This window comes from Heterodontus francisci, chromosome 30 (genome assembly GCF_036365525.1).
Source record: "Heterodontus francisci isolate sHetFra1 chromosome 30, sHetFra1.hap1, whole genome shotgun sequence".
NCBI lineage: Eukaryota > Metazoa > Chordata > Chondrichthyes > Heterodontiformes > Heterodontidae > Heterodontus > Heterodontus francisci.
In genome coordinates, this window is record NC_090400.1 from 44,010,337 (window position 1) to 44,023,590 (window position 13,254).

The window sequence follows — 13,254 nt, forward strand, 5'->3', positions numbered from 1 at the left end:
TCAGTGTCCATTCTTTCCTCATGCCATTGTGATGGCACCACAGGTTGTTTTTCTATGTTAAAGTTATGATATAACTAAGTTATTATTGAACAGAATGGCATGGTTTCAAATGGTCTGGTTGAGCCTGAGTAAGTAGCCAAGGAGAGGGACAGAGTTTTTGGATGAGTCAATAATGGTTTACGACTTCCCGATGTTCAGGTGAGGAAAATTTTGACTGACCCATGACTTGATGTCTGCTTGCCTGACCGAACAGAGGTGATTGTGGTTTTGAGGGAGGTGTTGCAGAAATACAGCTGGGTGTCATCAGCATAAATACTGGAGCGGATGATGTCATAAAGAGGCAGCATGTAGATAGATGAAAAGGAAGGGGTTGAGGCCATGGGGGAGAAAGGTGACTGTGCAAAGGCAGAAGAGAGCCATTTTTGGAAATACGCTGGCCGAGTAAGAGGGAAATCACTAAGTTGAATAATAGAGGAAAGGCTATGGAAGAGGACAGTATGGTCAACGGTATGCTGAGAGGTTGCAGAGCACAAAGGGTGATAAAACATTCTATTCAAAGTCACAAATGATGTCATTGATGATTTTTGTTTCAGCGAAGGCCTGGTACTGAGGGAAGGTTGTAAGTTGTACTGAAGTGATTCCAACAGGGAGCTTTGAAGAGATGGGCACGGAGTTGGGCAAGATTCATTATTAAGTCTAACTTTCTACCTGAATCACATGAGGACTCCACATGTAGATTTTAAAACTGAAAGTTTGAGAAGGAATGGGAGTGACAGGCTGTTTCATCATTGGTACTTAGTAGTAAGATGACACACTAGATCTGATGTCAATTTATATTCGTGCAGTATTAGTCTACAGTAAAGCAAAAAATTAAGACTTGGATTTTGATGGTGCCTTTCATGTTGTCAGGATGATCGAAAGCACGTTACAGCCAATCAGTACTTTTGAAGTGCAGTCATTATTATAATGTAGGTAAAATGGGGGATGAATATTAGCCAGGACACGAGGGAACGATCGCATGCACTTATTAAATTTTTTTTTAAAGTTCATTCATGGGACATGGGCGCTGCTAGAAAGGCCAAGCATTTGTTGCCTATCCCTAATTGCCCTTGAGAACCACTGCAGTCTTTGTGCTGTAGGTACACTCACAGCGCTGACAGGTAGGAAGCTCCAGGAATTTGACCCAACGACAGTGAAGGAAAGGCAATATATTTCTAAATCAGGATGGTGTGTTAACTTGGAGGTGTTCCCATGCGCCTGCTGCCCTTGTTCTTCTAGGCAGTAGAGGAAACAGGTTTGGATGGTGCTGTCAAAGTAGCCTTGGTGAGTTGCTGCGCTGTATCTTGTAGATGGTGCAGCCACGGTGGGTTGGTGGAGGAGGCATGCAATGTTTAAGGTGGCGGATGAGGCTGCTTTGTCCTGGATGGTGTTGAGCTTCTTGAGTGTTGTTGGAGCTGCACTCATCAAGGTAAGTGGACGGTATTCCATCACCCTCCTGACTTGTGCCTTGTAGATAGTGTAAAGGCTTCGGGGAATTAGAAAATGAGTTACTCGCCACAGGATACCCAGACTTTGATCTGCTCTAGGAGCCACAGTATTTATATTGCTGGTTCAGTTAAGTTTCTGGTCAATGGTGCACCCGAAGATGATAATGGTGGGGCATTCTGCAAATGTAATGCCCTTGAATGTCAAGGGGAGATGGTTAGAGTCTCTCTTGTTGATGATGGTGAATCTCTGGCATTTGTGTTGTACAAATGTTGCTTGCCACTTTTCAGCCAAAGCCTGAATGTTATCCACGTCTTGCTGCATGTGGGAATGGACTGCTTCTGTATCTGAGGAGTTGCGAATGGAACTGAACATTGCAATCATCAGCAAACATTCCAACTTCGAATCTTATGATGGAGAGAAGATCATTGATGAAGCAGCTAAAGATCGTTGGGCCTAAGACACTACCCTGAGGAACTCCTGCAGTGATGTCCTGGGGTCAAAACAATTGGCCTCAAATAACCACAACAATCTTACTTTGTGCTAGATACTATTCCAACCAATGGAAAGATTTTCCCCAATTCCCACTGACTTCAGTTTTGTTCGGGCTCTTTGATGCCACACTCCGTCAAATGTTGCCTTGATGTCAAGGGCAGTTATGCTCACCTCACCTCTGGAATTCAGCTCTTTCGTTTGGACCAATGCTTTAATGAGGCCTGGAGCCGAGTGGCCCTGGTGGAAACCAGACTAAGTATCGTCAAGCCGATTACTGGTTGTGCTATGAAGCGGCACTTGTCAATGACACCTACCATTACTTTGCTGATGATTCGAAGTAGACTGATGGGGCAGTAATTGGCCAGATTGGACTTGCCCTGCTTTTTATGGACAAGACATCCCTGGGCAACTTTACACTTTGTCAGGTAGATGCCAGTGTTGTAGCTGTACTGGAAGAGCTTGGCTACGGACATGGTTAGTTCTGGAGGAGAGGTCTTCAGCACTATAGGTGGGATGTTGTCAAAACCTATAGTCTTTGTTGTATTCAGCGCACTTAACCATTTCTTGATATTACGTGGAGCGAACTGAATTGGCTGAAGACTGGCATTTGTGATAAATGTGAAGTAGTGCCATGGGATCTTTTATATCGATCTTAGGGCAGACAGGGCCTCGGTTTAACGTCTCAGTGGAAAGAACGCACCTCTGACAGTGCAGCATTCGCTCAGTACTGCACTGGGAGTGTCAGCCTGGATTATGTACTCCCCGGAATGACACCATCTTCTAATTCAGAAGCGAAAGTGCTACCAACTGAGCCAGAGCTGGCAAAAGCAGGGACCTAGAAGTTTTAAGTCATAAAATGAAAAATTCTCAGATTGCTAAGGGGCCTCCATGACATTGCTCACAAATGCTGATCAAGAGCAGAGGCATAGGACTCCAGCAAATAAACTGACCATTTTTAATATCCAGCTGAAACAGCCAACTGAAGGGCTGGAATTTTACAAGGTATTGAGATTGCACACATTGACAGGCCTGACGCTAAGCACATCAGAGCAGGAGCAAAGGCACTTCCATTTTCCTACTACAAAGCCAGATGTTTGGCCGTCCACACAAGCTCAGCAAAGCAAGCTTTAAGAATACTCAAAATCCAAATTGAAGTCAAGGTAGGCCTATGACAGCAAAACTTTATTGGATAGATTTCCAAGAGGCCTTAAACAATTTTATGAGTTAAGTTGAAAGATTTTTTGGTGAACTTTAAAAGTTGATATAGGCTTGATATAACAAATATTTTTAACATTATGTGAGTGCAAAACAAGAAAGTAGCTGAAAACATTTTTTCAAAAATACTTGGGAGTGTTTTCATTTTGTTTCATCAGCAGCCGTTTGCTGACTAATGCTGTGTCATATATGCTTTTTGCACTTGCTTGCTCCTTGTAAGTTGTTAATCTACTTGTTCAATTGTGGTTTGTTGCTTTTGTCTGAATATGATATTTTTACCAATTAGATTCAAGTGTTACATAAACTTTTGCGGTGTAACAGAATATACAACACTTTTCAATGTAATGGCCCAATGCTGGATGCAATATTTTTAATATAGATCGAAAATTAACAGACTGCACCGAATATACAAGTTTAACTTCTGTTGATGCCATTTCAAATAAAGCCACTTCAAATAAAGTAGATAATAAAGTTCCCTACCCCGATATTTATAATGGACCAACCTGTAATGCTTTCCAAGTCACATCCCCACTAGAATAACACTGCTGCTGCATTGCCTTTGAGGCCATGCTTACTGTTGAGGTGACATAAATGAGGTGCAAGACAAGAATTTCACTCAACCCTCATTTCAAGATACTAAGTTTTTCTGAACATTACACTTTCATATTTAATGATAATTTCCAAAAATTCTCAAAGCTGTTAATTATCCCAAGTAGATTTAGGTAACAAAACTTGTAATGACAGTGGAAACCAAAATCACAGAATTCAGTATGTGTGAATTGCAAGTAAGATGACTTTCACGTGAGCATTTCCAGCATGGTGATGTTAGTGCCACAGAACCATCTAGTCAATTGTCAGGTCTTGTGCAATATTTTGGCACAAATTGTAAATTCTGATCCAAGAATATCTCAGTAATCTGGGCAGGAATCCTGCTATTGTAATTGAAAACCCAGCTATCCCAGACGTACAGTGAATTTTGTTCATCAGTTGTACGCAAGCAACAATGGATCCCTTTGGTGTGGATTGGTGTTGCTGGTTACTCAAAAGTAAAATTCAATATGTACCTTTCAGTGACAGTTAACTACTTCAATCTAAATTTCAATCTAAAAATATTTAAACTGAACTCCAAATAATATTTAAGGATCTTGCATTTTATTTTATTGGATGTGCACGACCAGTAAAACTGCATTGTTTGCAGGTTCTCAGTTTACAAGTTCTGTATAGTTCAGCTATGTCTTGTATTTTTCAGCAAGCCTACAGTTTAACATGCAAGAGTCATCTGTTTACATTACTCATTTGAAGGAAGCGATGATCAGTGTCCACAACAATCACAGTAGCAGTCAGTTCAGCCAAGAAGAAATTTGTCCTAATGTTGGTAACAACGTGCTCGCTCAATCCAAGGTTAACAAGATGATACTTTCTAGATATTAAAGATATCAAGGGATATGGGGATAGTGGGGGGAAATGGCATTGAGGTAGAAGATCAGCCATGATCTAAGATTGTGGCTCATCTGATTGTGGCCTTAACTCCACTTTCCACCATAACCCTTGACCTCCTTGTAGATCAAATTTTCTACCTAAAGTTTTTTTTAAATGCTTCCTTTGTTTTGACCACTTCTTTTCCAATTTAGTCTTTCACCTCCTCTTTCACAAATCTTCCAGTTCTGCTATCAATACAGCCACATACATATTACAAGTAGCTTTTGTATTACCACCTTTTACTTGTACTATATGTTTTAACATGTTTTTAAAACTTCATTCTGCCATTGTGTAAAATGGCTGAACCAAACTGTTACACTTTTAACCTAGCCAGAGTTCGGTTTTCAAACAAATAATTTGCTTAATAAATGCGATCTGAAATTTTATAGAGTAACACCTAACACTTTTGAAAAATAATTTTTATACCTGAATCAATTACAGGGCTGACTTGGACAAAGAGCACATTCAACTCTGCTCCCTTCCTCAGTCAGCTTACTATAGGCTGTGCCAAAATCTTGCTTCCAGGCACTTACTTATTACTCAACTATGTACTGTTAAGTTTGTGTTCTAATTATTTTCTTCGGTTGAGCTTCTGATTTTAGCCACAGCATCCAATGGTGCTGCTGCAGAAGTCAGATGCTGCCCCAAAGGAAGAATTTTTTTTTAAAAACATGCAGCTGATCAAGCAACAACATAAACCAAGACGATGGAGCAATTTGCCTACTCGGGGCGTAAAGGAGGGTAGCCTCCACATAAGAAGTAGGTAATGTCCGGATTTCAAAAGCAGAGCACAGCAAATTACGCAAAATAAGGCAATATAAGCAACCAACATCTGAAGATTATATGGCCCTGTGGAAGTAATGAACACTGATTTTTGTACTGCATTAGTCTATTTTTACGAACATGCCAATTAGGAGCAGGAGTAGGCCACGGCCCCTCGAGCCTACTCTGTCATTCAATATCATGGTTGACCTGATTATAACCTCAACTCCACATTCTCACCTACCCCCAATAACCTTTAACACCCTTGCTTATCACGAATCTATCTACCTCTGCCTTAAAAATATTCAAAGACTCTGCTTCCACTGCCTTTTGAGGAAGAGAGTTCCAAGACTCACAACCCTCAAAGAAAATATTTCTCCTCATCTGTCTTAAATGGGCGACCCCTTATTTTTAAACAGTGACTCCTAGTTCTAGATTCTCCCACAAGGGGAAACATCCTTTCCACATCCACCCCGTCAAGATCTTATATGTTTCAATCAAGTCACCTCTTATTCTTCTAAACCCCAGCAGATACAAGCCTAGCCTGTTCTACCTTTCCTCATAAGACAACCCACCCATTCCAGGTATTAGTCTAGTAAGCCTTCTCTGAACTGCTTCCAACACATTTACATCCTTCCTTAAATAAGGAGACCAATATTGTACACAGTACTGCAGATGTGGTCTCACCAATGCCATGTATAGCTGAAGCATAACCTCCATACTTTTGTATTCAATTCCCCTCACAATAAACAACAACATTTTATTAGCTTTCCTAATTACTTGCTGTACCTGCATACTAACCTTTTGCGATTCATGCACTAGGACACCCAGATCCCTCTGCATCTGAGAGCTCTGAAATCTCTTACCATTTAGACATGCTTCTTTTTTATTCTTCATGCCAAAATGGAGAATTTCACATTTTCCCACATTATACTCCATTCGCCAGATCTTTGCCCACTCACCTATCTATATCCCTTTGTAGCTTCCTTATATCCTCTTCAAAACTTACTTTCCGACCCATCTTTATGTCATCAGCAAATTTAGCAATTTAGTAAAAGATATATATTTTTCTTCTTCTTTGGCCTCCTTGTCTCGAGAGACAATGGGTAAGCGCCTGGAGGTGGTCAGTGGTTTGTGAAGCAGCGCCTGGAGTGGCTATAAAGGCCAATTCTAGAGTGACAGACTCTTCCACAGGTGCTGCAGATAAAATTGGTTGTCGGGGCTGTTACACAGTTGGCTCTCTCCTTGCGCTTCTATCTTTTTTCCTGCCAACTGCTAAGTCTCTTCGACTCGCCACGCTTTAGCCCCGCCTTTATGGTTGCCCGCCAGCTCTGGCAATCACTGGCAACTGACTCCCACGACTTGTGATCAATGTCACAGGACTTCATGTCGCGTTTGCAGACGTCTTTAAAGCGGAGACAAGGACAGCCGGTGGGTCTGATACCAGTGATGAGCTCGCTGTACAATGTGTCCTTGGGGATCTTGCCATCTTCCATGCGGCTCACATGGCCAAGCCATCTCAGGCGCCGCTGGCTCAGTAGGGTGTATATGCTGGGGATGTTGGCCGCCTCGAGGACTTCTGTGTTGGAGATATGGTCCTGCCACCTGATGCCAAGGATTCTCCGGAGGCAGCGAAGATGGAATGAATTGAGACGTCGCTCTTGGCTGACGTACGTTGTCCAGGCCTCGCTGCCGTAGAGCAAGGTACTGAGGACACAGGCTTGATACACTTGGACTTTTGTGTTCTGTGTCAGTGCGCCATTTTCCCACACTCTCTTTTAGCCAGTCTGGACATAGCAGAGGAAGCCTTCCCCATGCGCTTGTTGAATTCTGCATCAAGAGACAGGTTACTGGTGATAGTTGCGCCTAGGTAGGTGAACTCTTGAACCACTTCCAGAGTGTGGTCGCCGATATTTATGGATGGGGCATTTCTGACGTCCTGTCCCATAATGTTAGTTTTCTTGAGGCTGATGATTCGGCCAAATTCGGTGCAGGCATTGAATGAAAATCAAAAAATGAATTTTTTTTTGGAGGATAGGGGATGTAGGATAATTTCCCATAAACAAAATCCAATGCATGATGGACAGTACATCCACTTCTAAAATTGAATGATTTTTTAACTTGGGAAGACCACAAAATGGTAGCAAAACCACAAAATGCAAAAAAAAAATAGGTACTGGCATAAAGCATCATGGACTATAGAAATTTGGATTATGGACTGGTAGAAGCAACTGGCCTTAAATAAATTGCTGCCGATTTTCTATAAACTATATCATAGGAGTATTTTTGGTAGTCTCAGCTTGGCCCAGTGGTAGCACTTTTACCCAATCAGAAGATCATGGCTTCAATCTCCAGTCCTAGACTTGGGGTTATAATGTAGAATGACACTTCAATGCAATATTCAGGGAGTGCTGCACTGTCGGGAAGTACAACTTTTTCGGCCATATATTAATCCAAGTCTGGTAGCTCAAGTGGATGTAGAAGATCCCACAACACTAAGTCAAACAAAAGCAATGATGCCCTCTGGTGTCCTTGTTAAGATTTAATCTTCATGTATCGCCAGATTAACTGGCCATTTATCTCATTTGCTGTGTACAGACTGACTGCTCTGTTTGTCTACATAATAACACTATTTACAACAACAAATTCTATTTATATAGTGGCTTTAATGTAATAAAACGTCCCAAGGTGTTTCACAGGAGTATTATAACACAAAATATGACACCGAGTGAGGAGATATTAGGTCGGATGACCAAAAGTTTGGTCAAAGAGGTAGGTTTCAAGGAACGTCTTAAAAGATGAAAGAGAGGTGGAGGTATGTAGGGAGGGAATTCCAGGGCTTAGAGCCTAGGGAACTAAAAGCGCAGCTACCAATGATGGAATGATTAAAATTGGGAATGCTTAAGAGGCCAGAATTGGAGAAGCACAAATATCTCGGCAGGTTGTGGGACTGCAGGAGATTACAGTTAGGGAGGGGGGAGGCCATGGAGCGATTTGAAAACAAGGATAAACATTTTAAAAGATATTGCTCGACTGCGAGCCAATGTAGGTCAGCGGGCACAGGGGTGATAGCGGAACAGGACTTGGAACGAGTTAAGACTCGGGCAGCAGAGTGTTGGATGACCTCAAGTTTCTGGAGGGTAGAATGTAGGAGACCAGCCAGGAGTGCGCTGGAGTACTCGAGTCCACAGATAACATTGCAATCAACCGATTACAAGGTTCTGTGGATATCCTGAGGATGTGAAAGGCTTTATGCAAGTGTAAGATCTTTCTCATCAGTATTATACCCATATTTTGTACCTGGATTTCACCTCAATGCAAGCCTGTAAACAAGTATTAAAGAAAGTCTGCAATATATTATTGAATCAAAGATAGATGGAATAATTAGTCTGAAAGATTAAGTGGAGTTTAGTTAAAAATACATTCTGCTAAAATAAGGAAGAACTCTAACTTCAATTGAAAAATTACTTGGGAGAATGCAGAAATGGTAAGGTTACCATTTGCTCTAGGCATGTGTTTAAATACTCTAAAATAAACATAAGCTTATGATCTAATTGCTGCAAAAAATTCCACACATTTCAGAATATAATAGAAAAAACTAGCATTCATAAAATTTCACATCCTTAAGTGTAAAGTAACCCTGATAAGCAGTTTTCTTGATTTAAAAATTGCAAGTTTTAAATTCCTACTTTTAATGGAATTTCTGCAAGAGACTGCAGAAAAAGTATATTGGGTTTATAATAAACAAATTTGCAACATATTTTACACATAAAAATACTGCATCTAACATGCTTTTTGTCTGTCACATTTCCAGCATCGAATTACATGCGCATATTTCTGTGCCACATCTGCATCTGATTCCATATTCATAACACAGCAACAGGTAGGAAACATATCAATCAGCAAGCAAAATGAAAAGTACCACTCCTGAAGTTCAAAAAAGAATAAAAATCTAAAAATAGGCAGTTGGCAACAGCTACCAATTGAAAAAGGATGAACCAATCAAATTGCACAAAATATTGTTTGAAAAATCTTTTGGATCATAGGAAATAGGAGCAGCAGCAGGCCATTTGGCCGGTCCAGACTGCTCCGCCATTCAAAGAGATCACCGCTGATCATCGACCTCTACCTCATTTTCCCCCGCTATCCCCATATTCCTTGATGTCATTAGTATTCAGAAATCTATCGATTTCTGTCTTAAACATGCGCAATGATTGAGCTTCCACAGCCCTCTGGGATAGAGAATTCCACAGATTCACCACCCTCTGGGTAAAGAAATTCCTCCTCATCTCAGTCTTAAATGGCTTACCCTTTTTCTGAGACTGTGTCTCCTTGTTTTAGACTCACCAGCCAGAGGAAACATCCTCTCCACATCTGCTCTATAAGAATTTTGTAAGTTTCAATGTGATCACCTCTCATTCTTTGAAACTATAGAGAATACAGGCATGCTTTCTGCAATCTCTCCTCATAAGACAATCCCACCATCCCAGGGATTAGTCTGGTGAGCCTCCGTCGCACTCCCTCTATGGCAAGTATATCCTTCCTTAGATAAGGAGGGCAAAACTGTACACAATACTCCAGGTGCGGTCTCACCAAAGCTTTATACAATTGCAGCAATACATCTTTACTCCTGTACTCAAATCCCCTTGCAATGAAGACCTTCTTAATTACTTGCTGCATCTACATACTAGCTTTTAGTGACTCATGAACAAGGACACACAGTTCTCTTTGGACTTCAACACTTCCCAACCTCTCACCATTTAAGAAATACTCTGGCTTTCTGTTTTTTCTACCAAAGTGGATCACTTCACACTTATTCACATTATATTCCATCTGCCGTGTACTTGCCCATTCACTTAGCCTGTCCATATTCCCTTGAAGCCTCCTTACATCCTCCTCACAACTTACATTTCCTTCTAGTTTTGTGTCATCTGCAAATTTGGAAATATTACAACTGGTCCCCAAATTCAAATCATTTATACTGGTAACAGCCTGCCATCCTGAGAATGACCCAATTATTCCTACTCTCTGCTTTCTGTCTGATAACCAATTCGCAATCCACTGCAGTACATCACCTCCAATCCCACGTGTTCAAATTTTGTTTACTAACCTCCTGTGTGAGACCTTATCAAAAGCCTTCTGAAAATCTAAATTCGCCGCATCCACTGGCTCTCCTTTATCAATGCTACAAGTAACATCCACAAAAAACTCCAACAAGTTTGTCAAACATGATTTCCCTTTCACAAATCCATGTCGACTCTGCCCAATCATTTCACTACTTTCCAAGTGTCCAGTTACATCATCCTTTAAAATAGATTCTAACATTTTCCCTGACATCAAACTAACAGGTCAGTAGTTCTCAGTTTTCTCTCTCACTCCCTTCTTAAAAAGTGGGGTTACATTTGCTACTTTCCAGTCTGCAGGAACGCTTGCAGAATCTATATAATTTTGAACGATAACCACCAATGCATCCACTAACTCTATAGCCTCCTCCTTCAATGCTCTGGGATGTGGCTCATCTAGTCCAGGGGAGTTAGCAACTTTCAATCCAATTAATTTTTCGAGTACTATCTCTTTATTGATACTAAATACTTTCAGTTCCTCATTTTTACAAGTCCCTTGGTTCCCTCGTATTTATGGGAGATTTTCTGTGCCTTCCTCCATGAAGACAGACACAAAGTAATTGTTTAGTCTCTCCGCCATTTTCTCATTCTCCACCACAAACTCTCTAGTCTCCGCCTGCAATGGACCCACATTTGACCTTGCTAATTGTTTCCTTTTCACATATCTAAAGAAGCTTTTACAGTCTGCCTTTATGTTTCCAGCTAGCTTACATACATAATCTCTTTTCCCTATCAGTTTCTTGGTCCTCCTTTGTTGGACTCTAAATTGCTCCCAGTCCTCAGGCTTACCACTTTTTCTGGCGACCTTATAAGCCACTTCCTTTGACCTAATGCAATCCTTAACTTCTTCCTGTTGGGTTTTTGTGTCTTAGAGGAATGTATATTTGTTGCAAACCGTGTAATACTTACTTAAATACTAGCTATTGCCTGTCTACCGTCAAATCTTTCAATATATTTTCCCAATTCACCATAGCCAACTTGCTCCTCATACATTCATAGTTCCCTTTGTTCAGATTTAAGACCCTAGTTTCAGAATGAACTATATCTCTTTCAAACTTAATGTAGAATTCTATCATATTGTTTGGACACCAACTTGGATTCTCCACTAAGCTAGCAAATGGGTATAAAATTTCTAACAATAAAAACATTTAAAAATACAACTGTTACAAAATTAATCAAATTTAGCTAACCAATACAAATTCCTGTCTAGGCACGTCTCTAACAACATTTCCCACTGGAGCCCGAAACCTATGTAAGAAGCCTAAGCCCAAATTAATGAAGGTACTCAGGCATATCACTGTCAGTGAATAGACTAAACAGGTTAACAGTCTATATCCCCCAGCATACACATCTACCTACAATTTCTAGAAATGCTTATGATCGACTTGCAGTTTCTTTTTTCTCCACGTCTCATGATTCTGTAGACCTCACAGGTGATATCAGGTCACACGTATCTTTCTTGATTGCAACTGACAATACACACATACTCTTTATGTATCCTCATTTCCCTCAGGCATATTTTAAAATGTACTCACCTCATTGGACTGTTTGCCACTATATGACATTTTCTTGATAGCCACCACTTCGTTTGTGCGAACATCCCGTGCCTATAAAATTTAAACCAGATATTGCTAAGTTTAAGAAACTAATTTCAACATTGAACCAAAAGTAACAGAGCAGTAGAGGACACATCAATAACACGGCCTGAATGAAATATTTCTGGTTACAGGGAGAAGGCTGGGGAACAGCTTTAGGTGAACTGCTCAGAGAGCCGGTGCAGACACAATGGACCGAATGGCCACCTTCTGCACTGTAACAATTCTGTGATTCTGTAAATGTTATTTTGCAATCTAGAATGTAGAATTTTAAATATACCTGCAAGAGTTAGGGGCACTATATTCGAATCTTTGCTACTTCAAAAGCACAAAAAGTAGTTTCACACAACTTAATCAACATGGCCGAAGAACTACCCCCAATAAGGGACAAAACAAACAAGTACAAAAAGGTAAGAGGGACAATTATAAAAGAACAGAACAGAGCACAAGAAGAAAAGAAGCAAAATTTTTTAAGTGAAATGTTTCTTCTAAAAGGGACAAGAACGAAAAGTGCATAACAGATTGCATAACTAGCTGCCACAATGGGACATTTAAAAATAGTGTTCGAAAACTCTGCATACCAGCTACCAGAATTTCTAGCATTCTCCCAATTAAAAATTAGTATTAAATAATGTCATTATATCCTTATGGATCCTCTTTAAAGCCCTCTCCCTCTGACAAACATCATTAAATACTGGGATAGTGTTGGGAGATATTACCTAAAGTGCAACTGTGTGAACACACACACCCTTATTTCACAGTTTGTTGTCAATCTTGACTTGGTTGCAGAGATGCAAGAAATTGCTGCTGAAACTCCAAGCTTCCAGCTGATGGAGGTAATGGCCTTAGACATTTGTAGTAGCAGCAATGCCATGATGCCATGTAAAAGATCCCACTGCACTATTTAAAAAGTGGGAGAATTTACTTGGTATCCTGGCTAATATTTGGTAACCAACCAACATCACGACCGGAATTTTACAGCCCCCAGCAAGCGGGTTGGCGGCAGTGGTGGGCATTAAAATTGAGTGGGAGGTTGGGGGGAGGGGGGGGCCAATCCCAACCCCTCCTACCCCCGCTACAATTTCACGTGGGCGGCAGCG

At 40.8% G+C, this 13,254-nt stretch overlaps 1 protein-coding gene across 9 annotated transcripts in view; it reads right to left on the minus strand.

Moving 5' to 3' along the window:
• taok1a (TAO kinase 1a) overlaps positions 1–13,254 on the minus strand; it is a 195,276-nt gene that overhangs the window by 76,447 nt on the left and 105,575 nt on the right. For all 9 annotated transcript variants that reach the window (XM_068010461.1, XM_068010460.1, XM_068010459.1 and 6 more), the window contains one exon: positions 12,095–12,166. In XM_068010461.1, the coding sequence (XP_067866562.1) occupies positions 12,095–12,166 (72 nt within the window). The remainder of the gene's footprint in view (positions 1–12,094; positions 12,167–13,254) is intronic.